The 23745-nt window shown below is 40.0% G+C and overlaps 1 protein-coding gene across 2 annotated transcripts in view; it reads left to right on the forward strand.

The window, feature by feature from the left end:
* Positions 1-23745, forward strand: part of HACD2 (3-hydroxyacyl-CoA dehydratase 2) — an 89537-nt gene that overhangs the window by 59857 nt on the left and 5935 nt on the right. For both annotated transcript variants that reach the window (XR_450453.3, XM_007175637.2), the window contains exons 5-6: positions 19588-19709; positions 21660-21838. Coding sequence is in view for 1 of the 2 variants with exons in the window: in XM_007175637.2 (XP_007175699.1) it covers positions 19588-19709; positions 21660-21838 (301 nt within the window). In the remaining variant the exon portion in view is untranslated. The remainder of the gene's footprint in view (positions 1-19587; positions 19710-21659; positions 21839-23745) is intronic.

Below are 23745 nucleotides of genomic sequence, written 5' to 3' on the forward strand. Positions count from 1 at the left end.
TTGGGTTACTAGTGGGAAACATACCCCAAATATGCAGTGTGGTAAAGAGAAGACTGATTACACAAAGTCCTGAAATCTCAGTTCCCGTGGAGATTTGGCTGGTATGGATGTGGTCTGCACCTCAGTTATATTTTTCTGCTTTCTTGTTTGGATCCAGCACCATAAATTCTGGACATCTTCATCCTGTAGTGGGACCGTTGTGGAAGTGAGGGACATTAATGCATTCCCAGAACAGTCCAATCTTTGTAGGACCAGGAGAAACAAACTTCGTTTCCACCCAGCCCACCAGGGTTAGTGGAATTCCCAAGTGTGCTGAGTCTAGTGGTTCTGGGAGGTCTGGGGTGGTGGATACCCGGGCAGGCCCAGGGATGCTTCTTGTAAGAACTGGAGGGAGAAAGACATCATTACCATGGGTGTAAATCTACAACTAAGCTTTCATTTTCTGGTATCAGGGAAGGGAGTTGTTTTCCAGTATGTTTTTGGCTTTTTAAAAGTCAGTTATTACTTGCTAATGTCATCGTGAGGAAGAGTACCTGTAACCACCAGGAAGATTCATTTTTCAGTTTTCCAGTCCCAGTAACTTAATCACCAGCATTATTGGGTTCTTTAGCCTCATGAAATGTGCTAATCCGTTAGCATTATTCTGGTTTTTTCTTTGTCTTCTATTACTCTGAAATCCCTGTCAAAACATTTTGTTTTTCAGGATTTATTTAGACAGTTTCATTTGTATTTTAACTAATGATTTTTTTAACTTTTTATTGGCGTATGATATACATACAGAAAAATGCACATAGCTAATGAGTTTTTAAGCAAAATTGACTAAGTTATTGTTTTTGTTATAGATTCACAGACTTTTTCTTTTAAGCTCTTTCACTCCTTGAAGATGTCTGTCTACACTTTCTATGTAGGAAGAATGTAAAACAATCTCATACTTTTACATGGTCACTTTTTAGAGTAAAAACAGGATCACATTTCTTAAAAAAAAAAAAGTCAAAAACAGGCAAGTAAATCCTAATGTAGCATATTGCCCCTTGACCTCATTCTTAATTGTTTCTGGAATAAGGAAAAGTTACTGTTTTCATTGGTTTCAAAGTTCTTTCTATAAATCATTTTTAACCTGTATTTCTTCCTCCTTTACTTTTGTGTATGCACTCTTTCCTTTCCATTTTAACCAGCAACTGGAATTTTTAATTTCCCAATAGTCTTAAGTGACCTAAACTTTCTTCCTAATAGTAACTCATTTATATTCTTAAACAGGTAATTATGTACTTTCGATAATTAAATGAAGATAGAGTGTTTTCAACTCTGGTGTGTTTAATCAGTTTGCCAGTAGAGTCAGATACTAGGTGTCCAGGAGCTAATGCTCCAGGTGATGGGTTATTCATGGCCTCTGCTTCTCCTCTCCTCTGCTTCAATAACCACTCCTCTGCTTATTAGCACTTCTGGCAAACGGGGTGGTAGACAGGTAAATGAAAAATGATTACAGTTCAAGTTAAACAGTTGTTACCATATTGCTGTTACCAACATTTGCCAGGATTTCCTGGGCAGAGCAGGAAGACAGCTTGGCTTAGAAAGCTATTAAATGTCTCTGGGTTACAGCTATGTCGACCTGGCCATCGCCCTCAGTAACCTCCTGCCTGACAGATGCACAGACTTGACATTTAACAGATGGTTTCACAGGTAGTGGCATATTTGAGCCTTACAGTAATTTAAGTTATATGCTTGTTAGATTTGCATATTCAAAACTGTTTCTCTGCAACCAAACTTACCCAATTTCTGCTACTGTTAACATATCATTTTCTTAGGAATGTAGTAAATTTTATTGTCTTTCTGTCACCTCTTGGGTCCTCTTCTTTTCACATATACCCTATTGATTAATTGACTTACTCCTTTCTCACATAAATAGCATTTGCTGTTCCAAGGTCACACTTCTTTTCTCCTCATTCCCCTTTTCTTTGAAAAGAACCCATTCATCGTTGTGTTTACGGCAGTAGATTCCCTCCGGGCCCACCCCAAGTTGCTAATAGCTAATTTGAAAACCTGTTGCTGTAGCATTTCAGAGGCCAGTCGGCTGTCTGTGACCTGTTCCTCACCCCCTTCTCTTGGCCAAAGGCTGTTTTTCCTGCCATAGAGTTTCATGTTAGCTATAATTCAGTTTGTTCTATACAACATTACATATGGCTTCCCTGTTAAACTTCCATTCTTCTGTTTTACTGAAACATCTTCAAAATATCTTTATTTTCTTTATATCCAGCTTTGTTTATTTTAATGGTGGGAATCACATAACTAATGCATAGGGAAATTGACCTCAGAAATAACTGCTTCATAAAATATATATCACTTTCTCATAGTCATGTCCAAATTCTTTTCACAGTACTCTGCTTTCATTCTCAATTTGTTTTTATATCATATTTCCCTCTAAAGTGGACACAGATTCTTCATTTTCATAGCATTACATTTGGATTTGGACTCTTGTTCCACCCTCTCTGGCCTGCTTATATTTTCTATGCTCATTCCCCTTGTTTTCTATAATTGTACATGATGTACTAAGGTATAGCCTGTATACCTTTTAAGACTAGATACTACTTTTTTCATATTTGAGGTATATTTTCTTTTAAGACGCCCTTTAGGACATGCATCCTTACTTGTCATTATAATTCTTTACTGCATGGAATGCTAGTCACATAGATGTCGCCAGGTATATCATAGAACTAAAAGGTGATCAGATGGTTTTCTTTTATGATGTATGAGGACCCACCATCACTAGCAGGACACCTTGATGAGCAGGATATTAAAGAAAAAATGTCTCTATGCTCAAAAGCTTTTTCTTGACCTAACATAGCAAATAACCTTCCCACTTCTTTCATTTTAAAAGGACTTTTTATATAAGCAAAGTAAAACTTCTGATTAAACAGACAAGCTCAGGGTGGGACATAGGGTTTGAGGGATACAGGAGGGAATCAGAAATTCTAGCTAACCTGTTTCCTTTCCAGTTTTCCCACCTGACCTCCAGAACTGAACTGGCTTCTTCCCCATTCCTTAGCCAGGCTGGCCACTGCTACTGCCACATCAGGCCTCTATGGGCATTTGTTCCCCTCACCCTCTGTTTGGGTCTGTGTCTTTGTCTCCTCATTGAACTGAAAAAAGATTGACATTTTTCAGAGTGAATTGCAGTGGGAGATGCCACCTTCTGTCCCTCACTATGAGCCCCCTTCAGAAACAGACAAGTCCACAGGGCACGTATTCTTCCTTGTCCAAAAGAAGCTAAGCCAAGCCCCAGATTCCTGGACACACAGGTAGGCCACTGTCCCTTTTCCTGGCCCAGCCCTCTTTGGAGAGGCCCACACACATCCTCTCCGGAGTTCTTAGTGTAAGATCGCCATGTGCTTGGAGCAGAAGTCCCAGGTCACTGCCATGGGCAGCAGTTGAGTAAGAAGTTGCTGGGCTCTCGCTGTGACTTTAGCCTAAGTGCAACAAACACCTTCGACACTTTACTAGCAGTAATTTGTGTAAAATAGACTATACCCTGGAGTGCTGAGCCTTCTCTCCTTTCTTCCTCACCCTTTGCCACCATTGGAGAAAAGGATGTTTGCCCACATTCCTTTGGAATGTTCTGTAAATTCTCCTGATTTCACCAGTCAGCTGTTTCCCACTTCTTTCTGGCATGCCACTGGGCTTTGTAACACTTAATCTGCCATCTCTGCTAACTTCTCAGCAAGATGCCTACAAAAAGCTTGCCATCAGTGTTTAAGAAAGTTAGTAACCTCCAGTTCTTTATCATTATGCTGTTTTTTGTTGTTTGATGCATTACAGTTTACAGGGGGCTTTATTAAAATATGTTATAATTATTCACTCTTGACAACTGTCTCTTGAGGTAGGTTGTAGTCTCCATTTAAAGTTTGGAAGCTAGAGAGGCAAATGACTCTGTCAAATGGCAGAGTTGAAAAGCAGACTTCTGAATTCACAGTCTTCCCACTGCATCAGAACTTGCTCTCATCGGTTAGAAATGTGATGTAAACACATCCTTATTTTTGTGTGCTAACCATACTTTCTTTATCCCGTGTGGAGTTGAAAACCCCCATCTCAGACCCAGAAGCACTTTTCCTCTTCAGCGGTTCTGTCATACCACATGCATATGATTCTCCACTCAGAGCATTTACATGTGAAATGTACAAATCAATTGTAGGCCCTGGGTGCTTGTCTGCAGCACTTTGCCCATGTGCTTCTCTGGTTTTTTAGTGCTCATTTTAAGACACTGATTAAATCCTTCCAATTAATTGGCCTTTCTCCTTGAAAGTTCCAAGACTATTTTTCATACTGGGGTTTATGGACTATTTGGAACCGAATTACCCAGAAAGCTTCTTAAAAATGCACTTTCCAGGTCCCGCCCCACATTTGATACAGAATTTTTGGGAGTGGAGACAGAGAATCATCACTGTTATTAAGCTCCTGGGATAATATGATGAATTCTAAGGTTTGAGAAATGCTCTAAGAAACTGTAGTGTTGTACTGTAATTTTATTTGCCCTTCTTTTTTCTTGATTTTACTTCCCATTTCTGCTTAGTTTCCTCAAGACCTAACCAAATTTCACCATCTCTGTCCCAAATCTGAGAGCCATAGTCTCATTCTTAGAGAGTGAAAGCCTGGAGTTCCCTTACCCAGCTAAGTGGAGGGACTAGTTTCTGGTGCCTTCGCCAAAATCTAGTGTCTGTGGAGCTGAGGCTCACTTGCATGTAAGAGGAAGCTTGAGGGGCCCACCTTGAAGGCAGAGGCAGATTTGAAACCACGGCATTAAAGAAGGTAAAGCATCATTTGTTTGGGGGGCGGGTTGGAGGGAGGGGCTCCATCCTTGGCAGGTGCTTCTTGTTGCCTGGCCACGCCACCAGGTAGATCATTTATGATTCCAGGTAGATCGTTATCGTTTCCACCCAAGGAAATACTGCACAAACATCTCTCTTCTTCGGTTTTCTCAAGAAATGTCACCTTCCTTGGACACTTTTGTTATTTTCTAGGTAAGTCAAACTCAGTATTCTAGAACATGGAGGCTTAACAGCCATAATTTTCATGAGGGGTTGGTGAGTGTGCACTTCGACACTTACCCTGTGGCTTAGGACAAAGCACTTCAACTTTCTGAGCCTTGTTTTTCTCATCTGTGACATGGTAATACTGATATCTGTCCTGCTCATTTCACAGAGTTTTTGTGGAGATTAACTGAGAGGAATACATGAAAACAAGGCAGCACTGTTTAGAAATCAAGGTCTCTAGCATGCAGTTTTTTGCTGAGCAGCTTCTGAAACCCCTTATAAAGCAGTTTCACTTCAGAAGGAATGCTACTTCCTTCATAGATGCCACACAGTTTTTTTTTTTCTTCCTCTTTTCCTCTCCTTTTTCACTCTTGTGGAAGCTAGAGGACTAAGTACAGTGGTATCCTCGATACTCCACGATCCTTTTCCTGGAGGATACTCCGTGATCCTTTTCCTGTTGTGTTGCACTATAGGTTTTCCTTCTCTGCTGGGTCCTCCAGCTGGGTTCGCGGTGCGCGCATGCTCTTGCTGCCTCTTGAGGTTGCTTCTCTTGTTGGCATGTTTCCTGTGGCTGCACGTGCTCCTTGTTGTCCCTAATGGCCATCCATGAACATGGGCTTTCGGTTAGGCAGGAAGGGCACCTTCTTATCCCCATCATTCAGATGAGGAGCTGAGAGGCTGCATCTGGGGCACGTTGTTCCCTCCTTGGGTACTGTGCTTGGACCAGCAGCCACGCCACTGTCTTCTAGCCCAGGCCATTTCCACAGTGACGTTCCGTCTCAGTTAACAAAGGACATTGGGGTACATTCAGTATCTTTTGGCCCCTTGAGTGCTAAATGTCTAAAGTTCTCCACCCTACTCCATCTATTCCCTTACTTTCTATTTTAAATATTTCTGTAGGTGGATTTGCATCACCTTCACTTTTAAAATTAGCACCTCTCCTAAAGGTAGAAAACCTCATTATTTGATCGTTAATCAGACACTGTGAGACTTTAGACAACTCCAAGACAGATGTAGCAGTACTTTAATGCCACTTCCACATCTGTTAATAATGGACACTTAAAGATAGTGTTGGGCTTCCCTGGTGGCGCAGTGGTTGAGAGTCTGCCTGCTAATGCAGGGGACACGGGTTCGAGCCCTGGTCTGGGAGGATCCCACGTGCCGCGGAGCGGCTGGGCCCGTGAGCCACAATTGCTGAGCCTGCGCGTCTGGAGCCTGTGCTCCGCAACAAGAGAGGCCGCGATAGTGAGAGGCCCGCGCGCCGTGATGAAGAGTGGCCCCCGCTTGCCACAGCTGGAGAAAGCCCTCGCACAGAAACAAAGACCCAACACAGCCAAAAATAAATAAAATAAATAAATTAAAAAAAAAAAAAAAAAAAAAAGATAGTGTTACTTTTCTCAAGGCTGGATGGTTTACTTTGACATTGAATATATTTAGCGTAGGTGATTTTGGCAAAATCAGGTTGTCTGTTTTTCTCTCAGTGTTTTTCTGTCCCTTTCCAACATTTTCTTGAACCGTGTATAAAAATTTTATTGCAAAATATTGCAAAATATTTAGATCCTTTTGGGTTCAGTGTAGGTTCACTTCTGATGTTCCATGTTGCATCTTTCTCCCATTGTCTTAGTTCTTTTGTAGTCCTTGGAAAACTCCAGGGGCACTCCTTTGTTCAAAATGTATTATACTCTGTTCTTTGATAATTAAGTCAGTTGTGTTTAAAATAAAATAAAACATCTTAAACCATGCAAGTGAGTGTTACCACTACATCCTACAAGAATATAGCCCCCTTTGTCAGTTAATAGTTGAATAGGTTCCAGGCCCAACAAAATCAGGAAATCAGTTTCATTTGTGTTTAATGTTAATCTTTTTCTCCTCTCAGCTCTCCTCCACTGCACCCTCCTCCATTGGTGACCCTGCCCCACAAACACCCTCACACTTGAAGTTTCTCGGGACCTTTTCTTTTGCTTTCTTACCCCAAGGGCTAAATCTGACATCATCCATCCCCATTCCTCAATTCTGGCACGAGAGGGAGTAGTTAAACCAGACAAACTCCCTGGAAGATTGCACGGTTATCTTCATTTGGGGGAATGTCATTCAGGACAGGAAGGGCCAGGGCCTGACCAGTCAGCTCCAAAGGGAAGTGCCCCACTCTGTGAGGTTCCTCTGGGACTCAAAGCCAGACCTGCCCCAGCCTGCCCAGTCCAGACTGCCCTGCAGGTGGCCAGGCATTTCAGGCCTGAGCACTATTGGCTTCTTCCTTTCCCTCTGCCCCAGAACTTCCAGATCTTGGGTTTCCCAGTGCATTTACAGTTCAGTTAGTCTTTTAAAATATTATGCTAAAACCCTTCTCCCCCATTTAATTGATGTTCTGGATGTGTCAGTGGTGTCTGCTACTTTCCTCCTAATTTTTTTTCCTTCTATTTCTGATAATGAAATTTCTGACACAGAGGCTCATTGTTGGAATGCATCCTCTTCAAGCATAAGACATTTTCATACTATTGGGTAGTATCTTAATATATGTAATTGCTGCTACTTAGAAATAGTAGGAAGCCTGTTTAGAGCCAAATCTGGATACTTGGAGTCCTGAGATTAACAAAGGTGTTTGACTTTTGGCACTAGGAAACTGTCATGGAATAGGAATGAGAATGATGAAAGAAAAAAAAAAAGGTTACCTTGCGTGCAAAATAGTAGTTTCCCAAAGAAGCACCTGAGATGAGATTTACAGACCTGGAGCCTAAGTGGTTTCAGCTTTGGTTATATGTCATCAGCTTGAGTTGAAGAATAAATAATGCAGGGAAGTAAGCCTGTGTCATAGAAGTGTGCTGTCAAGTTGTACTGTCAGTGGAGAGTTACCAATAAGTGAATTTGACACTCAAACCAGTCTTCATCCATGGTTTGAAAGTGAAGTGAATTCAGATGTTTATTTCAAGCCAAAAAGGGTAACTTTTTGGTCCCATATAGTGATAGAAACATGTTGGTTACCAACATTTTTCTTTTGGATATTTCCTCTATCCCAGGACTGTACAAAGGAACTTTTGGTAATGGCAGAAATGTTCTGTCTGTGCTGTTCAATATAGTAGCTACTAGTTATATGTGAACACATATTGAACCCTTGAAATGAAGTTAGAGTGAATGGGGAACTGAATTTTAATGTAATTTAATTTTAAATAGCCACATGTGACTGGAGTTTACTGTATCGGACAGTGTAGCTGTAGTTGTTCAGTGTAATATTATTTACCATTCTCTTTATTTCAGTCAATTAGGTTCCATGTATTTTATCTCATATGTGCATGACTGTGTGATTTAAAAAAGAAAAAAAAAAAGTAGCCAAAGGAAATTTATATGGTATACTTGGTATGCTGTGTTCTTTAAATCTGGGGATTTTTTGTTTAGTACTCTAGATTAAATTGTCATTAAAATCCTGATTGCAGGTGTGGGAAACAGTGTGGATGGTATTCTCATCTTTCGCAGAGGTAGCAGTTGATTAACTGGTGAGGCAGGAGGCCATATAGACCCTACCTTTCAGAGACCTGCAGTTTGGCCTTTGCAGTGGATTCACCATGATAACGTGTCCCACGTTTGTCTTTGTTGAAAACCATTTCCCAGGCCTTTTCTCTCCTATTTGAGTTCAAAGATACCATAGAAATGTAGTCAACATTATTATCCCAATGATCTCAGAGATTCTCATTTCACACTGTAAAGGTGAGCTGGTGGCATACATCGTGAGCATTGCTAAAGTATGTCAGCAAAGTCAAGGAAAGTTAAAAATTATTAGCTATAAACTGCTTTTACACAGGTGTGCTCCACGGTACAATGGGTGGCATTTTTAAAGCATTGATAAATATTCATTGGAAAACTTTTTTAATATGTAGGAGGAGGAAATGTCTCTTAAATTATCTGCTCCTTTGCCAAATCGGTCCTTTGTATGCTGTAGCTTTTTCAGTATAACTGTATTTTCAGCATAAATATGGAGAATCAGATAACTTAATTAAAAATACACAAATTGACAAGAATACCAGTACGTTCAGTCTCCTGACAGTTGACCTGCACGGTGAATGCAGCAGGTAACTGGTCTCAGTGGGAATCTTGAAGATGACAGGGGAACCTGAAGAAATCATCCCTATCCCCCTGCTCCTGTGAAATATATATGAAATGTATTTCTATTGCTTCTGGAAAGAGGGTTCAATAACGTTTTTTACCTACCCGTATCAAGAAGCCCTATATAGTCAAGAAGCTCTCATTTAAAAGCTGTGATACATCATGGATAAAATAAAGCATATTACTAAGTCGTTTGCATTTTCCAGAGAGAGGACCCTTTTCAAGTCTGAAGTGACCCTGGTGCGCTTTGGGAATTTGTAAGACGTGACTTGATACACATGTGTGGTTGTGTGTGGAAGCATGCTGAGGGTATGCTTGCATTTGGAAGGGAGGGAGGAGACTAATTATTAGGCTTGACGCATTAAAGACTTTTAACTTGTCTTTTCTTTAAATTGCTGCCATAATCGTTTGTATTGCATCTTCTCCCCTTTACTATATTTTGCCCTGGCAAAAAAATTACCAGGATAACCAAAAACTCGATAATCATGCATCTCTTTTGCCTTCTGCATTGGTGCTGTCTTTTTAGATCAAGTTTAGGGAATCTTTTATTGAGGTTACTGCTTCAAAGAAGTGTATGTTGAGAGCTTCAAGTGTAAAAACTAATCAGATTAACCAAGTTTTTATATACTACTTAATAGTTTTTAAAACTTTAGAGTTTTTCAAATAGTCACGTTACATTTGTGTAGCACTTTGCCATCTGTAGCAGAGCTTATCAGTTGGCACCAGATGTCTGTCCCACAGGTGGGTGTTAAAAGAAAGTTCAAGGAGAATATGATGACTAGAGGGTGTACGTCATCTCAGAAGAAAGGCCGTGCTCACCTCAGCTAGTGATTGGCAAATCGATCGAGTGTTATGCAGCCGCTCCTTTAAGAAAAAAGCAGAAATACAGATTTTTTTTTAATGTGAAATCTCTAACTTAAAAAACTGGCTCAACTATTTTTTAAAGCACTGTACAAACTCAGAATATCTGTGGACCAGGATCATGGGACATTGTTTTAATATTTATGCTCCAGGAGATGGTATTCATAGCCTTTGGGGTTTTTTTTGTTTGTTTGTTTTCATTGGGGCCTTTGTTTTTATTTTCTGTCTTACTGACATTTTTGCAATTCTTAAACCATCATAGAACAAAAGAACCTTGACATTTCACAGTGTATATTGCCAATTTCATGTTCTTTTGACCGTGTCAGTTACATTTCTGACAGTGATCAATCCTGTCCCCTCTAGAGTGTTGGGTAGGCACACTAGGATGATACATTCAGAGGTCTGGGAGAGACGGTGGGGTGAGTATGCCCCAGCTCTCCCTACGGGGCCACAGTAACCTACTGCTGGGAACATTGTTCTCGGGCTGTCTTGCTGTAGTTAAAGGACTATTGCTTCATAGAATACTTAGACTGTATTGGGTATATATGATCAAGGTGGGACTAATTATGACCCCATTAGCGTGCTTGAGTTTGGTTGAAGGAAATAGTTGCATGAAAACTTTTCAGTTAATAGTGTGCTCTTTGGAGGTGAGAAAATCAAACAGAACTCAGGAAGAACATTGGGAAAGGCTAGCAGCTGGTGAGATCCTTAGACATCCCAGAGTTGGTACAGACTAATGCCTTTAACACTTAACAACAGAAAGCAAAACAACAACAAACAAAATATTATCTCGGTAATTAATTAAGCCTAAGAGGCAGCCATCAACCTGAACTGGGTCCCAGCAGTGGCTAGCGTAGATAGTAGAAACTTAATACAGATTTGCTGAATTGAATTTTTCTTTCATGGAATAATAGTAATAACTGCTGTGTATTAAATGGCTGGCATTTTACTAAGCATTTGATAGGTTTTTCTGACCTCACGTCAACTGTGCAAAGGCAAATATTACCTCAGTTTCCATATGAGGAAGCTGAGGCTGGGAGAGATAAGGATATGTAGCCTGGAAGCCTGGAGGTCTGTTTAATTCAAGAGTTGCAATGATTGGAGAAGAGGCTAGTTGTAGGAACCTGCCACTCTTCCTTCATGTTTCCCAGGAAATGGGCTGAGCAGATAGTAGCATTAAAGTTGGACTAATGGGAACATATTAGCATTCAGACCTGCATGTCTGTCATAAATATAGAATTGATCATACGTTGCTTGTTTACCGCATGCTTATACATTGTTCTCATTGCATGTTCAGAAAAGTTAATTTCATGACCAAGACTTGTTTTCGTAGGCCAAAACGTTTAACTAGGCCATCATCCATATCAAAAATTAGTCCTTAGTTATTGTGTTGTAATGGAAATAATTTTTTAACCAGTTCCCTTTGTCATTGTAGGTTAAGGAAAATCTATGTAGATGTACATTTTTTTCTCCTTTAAAGGGGAAGAATATTAATATATAGCTCGCATTTTCCATAGAAAAGGAATATTATTTTCTGGTTTGTTTACCAGGTACCCTATCATGGATTTTTAATAAACACTAAATCATGAAGGACACTTTACACACGAAATTGCCATGTGAAAAGACTAATGCTAATCCAGACATCATTTTTTTTTAAACCACTACATGTCAATATGTATTACATTTCAATTTCTTATCAAGGATGACATTCCTTTTAAGCAGATAACTAAGTGAGTTACATTTTTATTCAAAAAAGCTTCAGAAAGTTATGGAAAGGACCAGGATTGTCATCAGAATTGTCCGGTGCCCCAGCCCAAACCTTCTGCTGACGTCACCATCCAGGCAGCAGCCCTGTGGCCTCACCCTCCCTGGGGAGCTGCCCTCCTCACCCAAGGCTGTTCCAACCAAGGCAGAGAACTTGCAGGCCAGGCTGCAGATGGGTCAGAATACTCATTCAGTACCTTCTCTGCTCTGGTATTGTGCTAAGCACTAGGATGCATGGGAAGGAGAAATCACAGGTGCTGCCCTTACAGGGCTTGCGCAGGAGCAGAACTGAGCAGTACGGTAGAGTGGGTAGAGCGGGATAACCGACAAGGCAGGAAAGACAGGGCGCTGGCACCACGTCACGCTTCAGCTGCCCAGCTGTTTCAGCTCCTAAGGAGCTGTTCTAGTCTCCCAGGCCCTGTTGTTCCTCCTCATGGGGTGGTCTTGGGGATGCAATATGTTAATACATAGAAAGCATTTAGAACAGTGTCTGGCACTTAGTAAGTGCTCAATAAATGTTAGCTACATATTAGCTATAATGTAACCTAATCTCTTCCGAAAATTTTAGTGACAAATTTCTACACAACTGCGTTGAATTCTTTTCTATGTCCTGAAGCAGAGATATAATTGACTTTTAAAACAGAGATATAATTGACTTCGCATAGGAATGAATTCTTTTATACTTATTAAAATGGTTTCACAGTTAGCTGGTGAAAATTTAGACATAATTACTTTTACCATACTTAAGGAATAATTAGCCCTGCTAAATGGGAGTTATCATTATCTTAATCATCATTATTATCCTAATCTAAAGCATTTATTGAAAGTCTGATTTTGCTTTTTAAGTAAGCTAACCCCTTTTCAAAGCGAGTTTTTGGACCTGCCCTTGGGGTACTTACAGTGTAAGGCAATAGTAATGCCAATACAAATTTAGGGTCAGCATTAAACCTGTTGTTCCTTCTGAAGTGTGCTCTTATTGGTAGTTTTTGTTGTAAGCGTCCTTATATCTTCTTTTGTGGTTATGTAGTCCGCCTCTTCCAGCAGATTTACAGGCTTCATATCAAAAGCAATTTATAGAAACCAGATGATATTGTTTGCTTCCAATTATGTCCCCAAAGTGGTTGCTTAGTTCTCAGGTGATATTTTAAAATAATTTCTTTAGACGTAATTTCAAATTTACAGAAAATTTGAACTAGAACAGTACGAAGAACTCTCATGTTTCCTTCATTCAGATTCCCCGACTACTGACATTTTACTACATTTGTTCCCATTCCTATCACCTCTTCCTCTGTATTTACCTACCCGTTATCATTCGTTTTTTTCTGAACCTTGAGAGCAAGCTGTACGTGATGTCCTGTCACCCAAGTACATGTTTCAGACACTCTCCCACATCACCTGCATAACAACCCTCCAGTCTGGAAACCAAAACTGATACAATACTATCATCCCATCCACAGGCCTCATTCAGATTTCACTATCTGTCTAAACAGTGTCCTTTTTTTTCCCTTTCTGGATGGCACATATTTACTAAGTATCTTCTATGCTCCAGGTATTGTGCTAAGCACCAGGATACACAGGGAAAGGAGAAACATGGTTGTTGCCATATTTACAATGAGTTGTCAGGTCTCTTTAGACCCATCAGTCTAAGACTAAGAAGTCCTGATCTGTCTCTCATGTCCCTAACAGTTTTAAAGAGTATAGGCCTTAATTTCCCTAGGGTGACCCTCAGCCTAGATCCACCCAGTGTTCCCTCATAACCAGTTCAAGCCATGCATTCTTGGCAGAAATACCAGAGAAATGGTGCCGTGCTCTTCTCAGGGCATCACATGAGGTGGCAGCACCATGACTATACCCATCCCACCCCTGGTGATGTTGACCTCAATCACCTGCTTCTGTTGGTGCCTGCCAGCTTTCTCCACCTTCAAGTCACCATTTTCCCCGTTTTATTGATCAGTATTTTTCGGGAATGATTCCTGGTCTCTATCAGCCACCTCTGTGATGGTTACCAAATGGGATTCTCTACTTCTGTCATTCTTTTCCATGTATTAGTTGGCATCCTACTGTAAGGAATAGCTTTCCCTTTCTCTCATTTATTCATTTATTTATTTTATTTATATCAGTTTGGACTTGTGAATTCCTATATAATCCAGTGGATTGTAATCTGTTATTTACTTTGATGCTAAAATTGTCTGTGATTTGGTCAGCGGGAACCCTTTCTTCTTGTCCTTTTGACTTGTCTTCATCATTGTTTGAGCATTTCCTTACTTTCTGACAAAAAGATTTCCAGAATCATCTTGTACTTCCCCTGCCCCAGCCCTGGAATCAGCCATTATGCCAACGAATCTGGTTCCTTTTAGTGGAGGATGGGATATTTAGGAACCAAGATCTGGTAGTTGAGGTGCTCCTCGCTACTGGGATGTTATTGCTTCTTGGTCCTCTCAGTAGAGAAAGCTACTATATACCTATATGTATCAATACATTTACATGCGTATATACTCATACACATGTATATCTAAAAGCATTTACATCGCTGTATGTGTGTGTGTGTATACACACACACACACACACACATAAAATCATGAGCTCATATCGATTCCTCAATTCAACATCTTGGTGTTCTTTCTAGCGTTCTCCCTTCCATGTTTGTAAATACCTGTTCCAACAGCGAGAAGTCCATTTTTTAATACATTGATTTATTTGCTCAGTTTACTCATTTACAACATGTAACTGATTTTCCAACCACACTAGCCATCTCTTAGACCTACCATCTCTATGTCTCTCCCTCACCTCCCCATCCTCAATTGCAAGAGAGATGTTCTCCCCACAGCAACAGGGGAGTGTGTGTGTATGTCTAAAGCCCAAGAAGACAAGTCAGAACTGTTCAGAGTTTTGGGACAAGACCTAGATTCAACTTCTGTAAACCTCACTTTCCTCATCTGTAAAATGGGGATTCGAAGAGGTAATACATGTTAAAAAGTGCTTGGCAGATAGTATGAGTTCAGTAGCTATTAGGTATAATTATTTTTACTGCTATTGTGATCATAATTATTAAAAAGAGGTTATTCCCTCCCCCAAATTAAAAATGGGCAAAAGACATTTCTCAAAAGAAGATACACATATGACCAACAAGCACATGAAAAAATGCTCGACATCTCTAGTCATTAGGGAAATGCATATCAAAACCACGACGAGATGCCACTTCATACTCATTAGGATGCTACTGTCAGGAAGAAAAAAGGAAAATAACAAGTGTTGGTGAAGATGTGAAGAAATTGGAACCTTTTTGCATAGTTGGTAGGAATGTAAAATGGTACAGCCAATGTGGAAAACAGTTTGGTAGTTCCTCAAAAAGCTAAACATTGAATTACCGTATGACCTAACAATTCCACTCCTAGGTATACCCAAAAGAATTGAAAACAGGTACTCAAATAGATATTTGTACACCCATGTTCACAGCAGCATTATTCCAATAGCCAGAAGGTGGAAGCAATGCAAATGTTCCTCAGTAGTTGAATCAGTAAACAGAATGTGGTATTTACGTACAATATAATATTCAACCTTTAAAAGGAGGGAAATTCTGATAAGTGCTACAACATGAATAAACCTTGAAAACGTTATGCTAAATGAAAGAAGCCAGACACAGAAGGAAACATATTGCATGATTCCATTTAATTGAGGTACCTAGAATGAGCAAGTTCTTTTTCTTTTTTTTTTAATTGAAGTATAGCTGATTTACAGTGTTGTGAAATGAACAAATTCTTAAAGACTAAAAGTAGAGTAGTGGTTACCAAGGGCTAGAGGGAGGGAGAAATGGAGAGAGATTATTTAATGGGTACAGAGTTTGTTTGGGATGATGAAAAAGTTTGGAAATGGATAGTGATGATAGTTGCACAGCATGGTGAATGTACTTAATGCCACTGAAATATACACTTAAAAATGATTAAAATGGTAAATTTTAAGTTATGTATATTTTATCACAAACATAAGGAGATTACTAAGATTTTAAGATGACATAACATGAAAAACTTGCCTATATGTATTCTTTTAAGACTACTTCCTTTTTCCATAGCGTCCATTGGTTATAGATATATTGCCTCCCCCACCCCCCAGCAAAACACAACACACACACACACACACACACACACACACACACAGAGTCTGCCAAAGGAAGGCTGAAGAATGATATTTGTGAAGGTTAACAGACAGGGAAAGTTGGGGGGGTCAAATGGATCTAAAACAGGGCTGACTCGTGGGCTACATGTAGCCTGCAATTTGTGATGGTTTTTACATTTTTTAAAGGGTGTAAAAAAACAACAAAAAAGAATACCTGACTAAGGCCACATACGGCACAAAGCCTAAAATATTTGCTATTTAGCCCTTTTCAGGAAAAGTTTGCCAACACCTGGTCTGAAATGACGCTGTGGACTGAATTGTGTCCCCCAAAATTCATATGTGGAAACCCTAAGCCCCCCAGTGTTATGGTATTTGGAGGTGGGACGTTTGGTAGGTGGTTAGGTTTAGATGAGGTCGTGAGGGTGGGATCTTCACGATGAGATTCATGCCTATAAGGCACTAATATCCTTGCACATGATGCCTTTTACATATTTTTAGAGAGAACTTCCTCTCTCTCTCTCTCACGTTCCATGTGAGAATGTGGTGATAAAGCAGCCAGCTGCAAGTCGGGAAGAGGGTCCTCACAAGGAAGCAAACATGCTGCCACCCTGAGCTCGGACCTCTGAAACTGCGAGAACGTACACTTCTGCTCTTGGAGCCACCTAGACTATGGTGTTTTATCATGGCAGCCAGAGGAGGCCGAGGTAAACACGCTCTTCACAGCTCTGCCAAGAGCAGACTCTAGTGCTCACCGCCGAGAGTCTACCAAAATCTCTTCTCTTCACAAATGAAAAGGGTACCAAGAAGAGGAAAGCACACCTACCAGAGAAAGCATGATCAGGGGATTTCTTTGAAATAAGCAGAGTGGTAAGCAGTAGGTTCCAAAATGCTAAGAATAGGGTTTCTACAATAGCGATTTTCTTATGTGGCAACATTTATTTTTCTTTGAATGTAATAAAAATGACAGCTTTTCATGTACTGATACTCCCCGAGCCTTTTAAAGTCAAACAGATGATGCTATTTGTGTGTAAAGGTTTTTCTCTTGCACCCATTTGTTTCTCCAGCTTGAATTTCTATGTAAACTCCCTTGGCTAAATGACACAAGCCACCCACCCCCCACGCCTCCTCTCGCTTTGTAGAGCAGGGGGCTGAAACCTGCTGTCTACAGTGTGGAGGGTCCAACACGCAGCTCACCGCACCAGGCAAAGGAAGATTTCCTGGTCAGCCAGGCTGCCCCCGGCCCATTCCCCCGTTTGCGCCATGATTGTGAACATGCAGCTTTGAGACATGGCTTCAAGACATTTTTGGTCAACCTAGCCCAAACCTGCTCATTGATCTTACTGGTTTTAACTCATTCCATTCTACCCCTATTTTGTGTTATTGGATAATTATCTGCAGATTAGATAAGCTTGATCTCTGACTTTATGTGAGCCCCTTCTTAATAACATGTTGTACTTCCTATGGATCTGAAGATACCATTTGTACAGAATGATCATTTTCCCCATCCTTAGTCTTCTTAAAATTGTGACATGGTCTTCACAGCTGGATTCTGGGAACAGACTGTTTTCACATTCATCCTGAGTCTGAGTTTGTTACAGTTCTTTTGGTTAAAGTCTAATGGGGTGGGGGGAGGGGGGCGGTGAATCAAATAACCTGCAGGCTGGATCAGAGTGGGAGGCTGGGGGGCTTGTTTGTTTGCTTTTCCCTTATTTGAAGGCCTCTAAGACTAGGTAGAAACTAATATCAGGTATCAAAAAGCAGGCAACTGATTATGATTGATTGAATTGTTTTGCCTTACCAATATCTATTGAGCTCCTACTTGTGCAAAGCGCAAAATGCTTTTGGGAATCAAAAGTGAATAAAACACGCTCCCTGCTTTCAAGACGATTACAATGCAGAATATTAGAAGAACTTCCCGTTTAACCCAAAGGTCTTTAAGGAAGGCTTCAGCCCATAGCTGTAAAAACATATCTCCTTAAGATGAGGAGGATTACAAAATCTATCAAAAAGCAAAGTGTGCTCTGAAATTATATTTTAGTATAGATGGGTTTTAAGCAAGGATTTGGGGACAGACTGAAAAATGAAGCATGAAAGCTTTAGAGGGCTTTAGCTTTTGCTTTACTTTGGCTAATATAAGAGTGCCAGGAAAACAGAAAGTACTCTTGCTCTTGACAGTATAAAATTCTTATTATTTTTAGAGAGTAGTAACTGTGGATTTATGAAATTCTTTGTGAGAGCAATTTAGTTAATAGGTATGTAAATGACTACTTATTTCATTGTGTAGGTGGATCGCTCCATGTACACTTTCTGAGGAAGAATGTAAGTGCTAAATTAACATTGCAAATGCAGAGAAGCAAAAGTTAAGGTTCGAACGCCATACCTTTGTTGTATTAGATGTTAGGAGTAAGACAGAGACGATCCATCTTGTAACTGAAATTTGTTTGATTTCCTCAGTGGAATTTCTTATTCACATCCAACTCTCTAACTGCTCTTTTCGGATGTAAGAAAATATAAGTGAATTGGTGTGCAAGGTTGTTTCTTATTATTGGTTTCCAAGTGCCAAGGATCATCATAACCTAGCTGGGGTGGGAAGAGGGGGTGCTGTAAGTTAATACCACGGTGATAAATTTTCATGCAAGATTTGCAGTCTAAGGTATCTAGTGAGAACATCCCCTAAAAAACATACATAAGGAGCTCTTTTTAAAATATATCGTTTTGGGGACTTCCCTGGTGGTCCAGTGGTTAAGACTCCACACTCCCAATGCAGGGGGCCCAGGTTCCATCCCTGATCGGGGAACTGAGATGCCACATGCCACAACTAGAGAGCCCACATGCCGCAACTACTGAGCCCGTGCACTCTACAGCCCGTGCACCACAACTAGAGAAGCCCGCACACCACAACGAAGACCCAGCGTGCCAAAATAAATTAATTGATTAATTAATTAATTTTTTTAAAAGTTTAAAAAAAAAGTATATTGTTTTTTTCAGCATGAAAACAACTTCAGAGGAGGCTAAGTATTCCAAAGCTCTTCTGGCTTTAGCCACCTCCTGTGATCAGCATGGAAGCTTCTGTAATCCTTGAGTTAAACCAGGCCTCATCTGGGGGCAGAAGTCACCAGTGGGAGAGAATAAATGGGCCCTGCCTCATAGATGGTCTCCAGCCTCCCTCATGTGAATTCATCCTGCCCAGGGAATTAGCTTCAGTTGTGTTTTAATCATTATATTGCCGTTCTTTGAAACTTCCTTGGATTCCAAGTTGTCATGCAAATCAAATTAAAATTCTTGTTAATGGAACCCAAGGTTTCCACCACTTCACCCTTCTGCCGTCTTACCTCACCATTCTTGGCTCCCACTAACACCAGTTTACATTCTCCACATCAGGTCAGCAAACGAACATGCAGAAACTCACTCATCGTGTTTTGTTTCTCCCTGTGTGCTGCAGCTCATATAATTCCCCCTCCCTGTCTCTCTTACTCATCAGTAAGCCGAATTCCTTCTCACTTGGCTCTACACAATTGTTGTCATAGGCATGCATGTGTTCCTTTATGTGGTAAGCTCTTTCTGTGCTGTGCTATGGCCATTGAGGATAAAGACCCCAGGGGCTGTGTCGACTTCTTCAACTCACCAGCTCTGTAAGTGGGGTGAGGGACTCGGCTCCCCACATGGTGAGTGCTTCTTTGTTAAGATGTTTTATGTGTTTGCTTTTGCTTTTGTCTTCCTTTTCCTATAGGTACAGAGTGAAGACAGTGTCCTCCTGTTTGTTATTGCCTGGACGATCACAGAAATTATCCGTTACTCCTTTTATACATTCAGTCTATTAAACCATCTGCCTTACCTCATCAAATGGGCCAGGTAAAGAAGTACAGGGAATGAAGACTAACTTTTGAAGTGATGTATCACTGTATTTTTCCTTTATTGCCTGAATACTATTTTTTCTTTCTAAAGATAAAATTGTGAGAATTCCCTGGTGGTTCAGTGGTTAGGACTTGGTACTTTCACCGCAGTGGGCCTGGGTTTGATCCCTGGTCAGGGAACGAGGATCCTGCAACCTGCGCGGCGTGGCCAATAAATAAATAAGTAAATAAATATGAAATTGTGTGAGACGGGTTAGGTAGAAATCTGGTCTATAGATTTCATCAGAATAAGTGACTGTACATAACTTTTGATTAATAGAAACACTTTAAAATTTTTTATCTCTACTTATTTCCTTGGGATCAATTCTTTTCAGTTAAATTATTCACAAGAGATTTGAAGTGCCATCCCTTTTTTGTCCATAGAAAATTTTACTGATAAACTTCTGCCATTTGGATGGATTTTGGACCAAGTCCAATTCTTGTCTCAATTTTGCCAACAAGATAACTCTTAAATTACTTTTTAATTAATAACAAATGTTACATGGCAGTTTTAGCATATTATCAGTTTAGTTTGCTTTGATTATTTTTAGCAGTAATATTTGTTATGAATTGTGTAAAAGGCTGATAGTTCACCTAATTATCTGAACTAATGTGTGACACAGTTGTGAGCAGTTTTCTGAGTTAGAAATGACGACAGGAAGGAGTGACAAAGCCAAAGGATCAAAATTATCCTTGGGGCCAAAGTTCCTCATTTCATAAAAGGAAAATGATGGTTCCTAGACAATTTATGAGTTTAGTGATTAAACAGAGACATAAACCAAATGTCTCCAACATTTCAAGCATGTGAACTTCTCCTTTTTCTTTTCTTTTTTTTTCGATAAACATTTGTATTAGGAAAAGGGGAGAATGGGAAAAATATAGCAGTTTCTAACCAAGCTGGGCAGACTTGTGAAAGCTGTCTATCCTGGTTATAGGGAAAGTTTATTGACCATACCCTGATTTTACAATTAGAGAAAGATTCTTTTGTCCATTGTCTTCTGTGGCCCATGGGAGAGTCTTCCTTTTCCACCATCCTCCTTAGCATGGCTGAAGGTAGCAGTGGAGAACGTGTCTTTCTTTTGTCACAGATTTCTCAGCACAATTCCTGTACCTGGACATTTAGAGCCCAGTATTTATTGTCAGCCACAAGCAGCTGAAGGCTTTTTAAAATCTGAGCTGATGATTTCTTTAGTAATACTTATACCTCAGAATGGCTTCCAGTTAGTTCCATAGGGTGAACCTCTCTGAATTGTTTTTGAAACCTGAGGAACTCCTTTTTTTAAAGTGAAAAAACTTGTGTGGAGTCACCCATGTGATAGTAATTGTAGTTTTTTTGACTGGAAAATTATGTAATGACTAAAGGCTTATCATAAAAATTTTTAATGTTTTTTAAAATTAGCATGTATTTTATTTTTCACAGTAGCACGTACAGACATTTGAAAAGTCGTAGCAGTATACACACGTTGGATGTGCTGTTTTTTTCAGTCCACAGACCAGACTTCGGTGTACATTGTAGGGATTCCTGGACACCATGCTCCAACACCTTCCCCCACAAACTCACCCCCACCCCACGAGGCAGGGCCCTTCAGTATGAACCATGACTCAGTGCCCCTACTTTACCAATATTTGGCATCATCTCAGTTATTTTAGGGAGTTGTTTTGAAGAGTTGTTTATTCAGGCCAAATTTTGAGGCTGACCAAACACATTTCTTTTGTTTTAGAACATTCAGAAGCATACTTGCTTTGGCCCTTTTCAAAAACTGGCTTGTAAAACCTGAATTTAAGCAGTGGGTAAACAGGGAAATGTATAAACCATAGCTTTCTACCAAGTAATCAGTATTGGTGGGGATGCATCTTTCTACTAAAGCTGGCTTCGAACCTCAGTAATGAATATTTTGTTTTGTTTTAGGTACACGCTTTTCATTGTGCTGTACCCAATGGGAGTGTCAGGAGAATTGCTCACAATATATGCCGCTTTGCCCTTTGTCAGACAGTCTGGCCTGTACTCCATCAGTTTACCTAACAAATACAATTTCTCTTTTGACTATTATGCATTCCTAATTCTGATAATGATCTCCTACATTCCAAGTAAGTAGATGTTTATGCATATATTTATTTATGTTTCAAAAATTGGCTCAGGAATATCTAGAGTTAAATGCCTTTGGTTGTTTTTACACCATAAATCTAATTTATTGGGAACGCTTTGGTTTTTGTTGAATGCCGACTGTCAGAGGGAATTTTCTCTGGTAGTAATTGAATAAAGATGAACCCTTCTCAATACAGCTGCCAAAATGCAGTCCTTCTCAGTGTGTTTTAGACAGTGAATTCCAGGATAGGTTAACTGTCTATTGGAGGAGAGTACTGAGTGGAAAGCAAAAAAAAAAAAAGCCATTAAAGACCTTACCTTGAGTTTTTCTGTCTCTTGAGAACTGCTTGTTGTGGTATTTGAAAAACACTGTAAAGAGATTTTTACATTTTTACTGTATCAAAATAGATAGTTACTTCACTTTTAAGGAATTGATAGTTAACTAGAAATAAATAAAATAAAAATAGATTAATTTATTTTTTCTATATTTCTTATTTGTTTGGAAATAAAGCCATCTGAATAGGACATAGTGTTATCTTCAGGATGGTTTCCAATTATTTTAATAGTACTTCTGAAGGTTTAAATATATGGATAATCAAACATGCCTATCAGCACATTAACAGAGAGAAAAAGCCATGTTTGAGGCTTCTCTGAAATGAGTCATGTTTGCTGAGGAAGAGTTGTTTACTCCTTTTCTCAAATTCTGATGTTCAGTTGCAATCCTATGATTGATTTCCACATATCCAAAAGGATCTTGTTTTACCCAAGGACACGTAAAGTTAACGTTTCTTCTCATTTAGCTACTTCCATAGGCATTGTGACTCTGAATCTTATTTTAGTCTGTGAGATGCTATGTTCTCCCCTAAACCTCAGGTTAAATTCAGACTGGAGGGTTGGATTTTTCTTCAGCCCACAGCATTAACTGAATGAATCATCCTAACAATCATAGGTGACATGTTTGTGTCCCCCTGTGGAAAATTGCATTTCATGCATTGTGAGAAAAACAGCACACCCCGATTTCATGTGAACATTTATCTTGGAGAAGTTCTTGGATGCAGTTCTGCTACATGATTCATTTTCTGCTCTTTATTAATGATCAAGTCCTCCTCTCTGGTGCTAGAACCATGGTGGCTAAAGGCCATCTCTCTTCAAATGTAAAAGGTAGTTGATTTTCAAACAAAAGATAAATATGGAAGAGTGTAAAAATTTAAGTAATAAAAATTAACTTAGAGCTTTTCACCTTTCTAATTTTGTTTCCCTAGAGTTTCATTTCCAGTCTCTAGAGCAACAATTCCTAATTGCAGTTTTGCCACACCCAGACTAACAGATATCCCGATGAGCACCACAGGATTTATTTAAATTCAACATAAGTCTTTGAATGGCGATAGATGCTGTATTGGGTAACTGGGAAAGGGGCAAGGAGAATATCGTGAAATCAAACCAATAACAAGGTGCTGCATCATTGACAGAAATCTGGGACCCCTACCTCAGAGTTGCTGCAAGATTTTCTGTCTGTTGAAGAGAAGGAGGGGCTTTATTCCAGGAACAGTTCTGCAGGGCAACCCGTGTCTGTCTGCACCTCGTAGTCTTTTTTGTGCTCTGGTGGGCAACCACTGCTGCCCAGCCGTTTGCTTCTGCCTGCTGACCTCTCAATGTAGCGAAGGGGCCTGGTCAAGCACAGGATGATAGGATTCCTGAAGGAAAACAAGCCCAGTTCTGTGGGATTGTCCTTCTTGGCCTTAAAAGAGAAAAGAGAGAAAACACAGACCTTAGAGCCAGCTGTCTTACAGGGAGTAGGGCAGCGCTCTCCTCTCAACAGATGTCTGCTTTTACCTCCATCCTTCCCCCTTCTTCCATTCTCAGCCTCTTTTTGATAAGAGAACTTGGCTTGGTTTAAAAGCTGTATTCT

The sequence above is a fragment of the Balaenoptera acutorostrata genome, chromosome 4 (genome assembly GCF_949987535.1).
Source record: "Balaenoptera acutorostrata chromosome 4, mBalAcu1.1, whole genome shotgun sequence".
Classification (NCBI taxonomy): Eukaryota; Metazoa; Chordata; class Mammalia; order Artiodactyla; family Balaenopteridae; genus Balaenoptera; species Balaenoptera acutorostrata.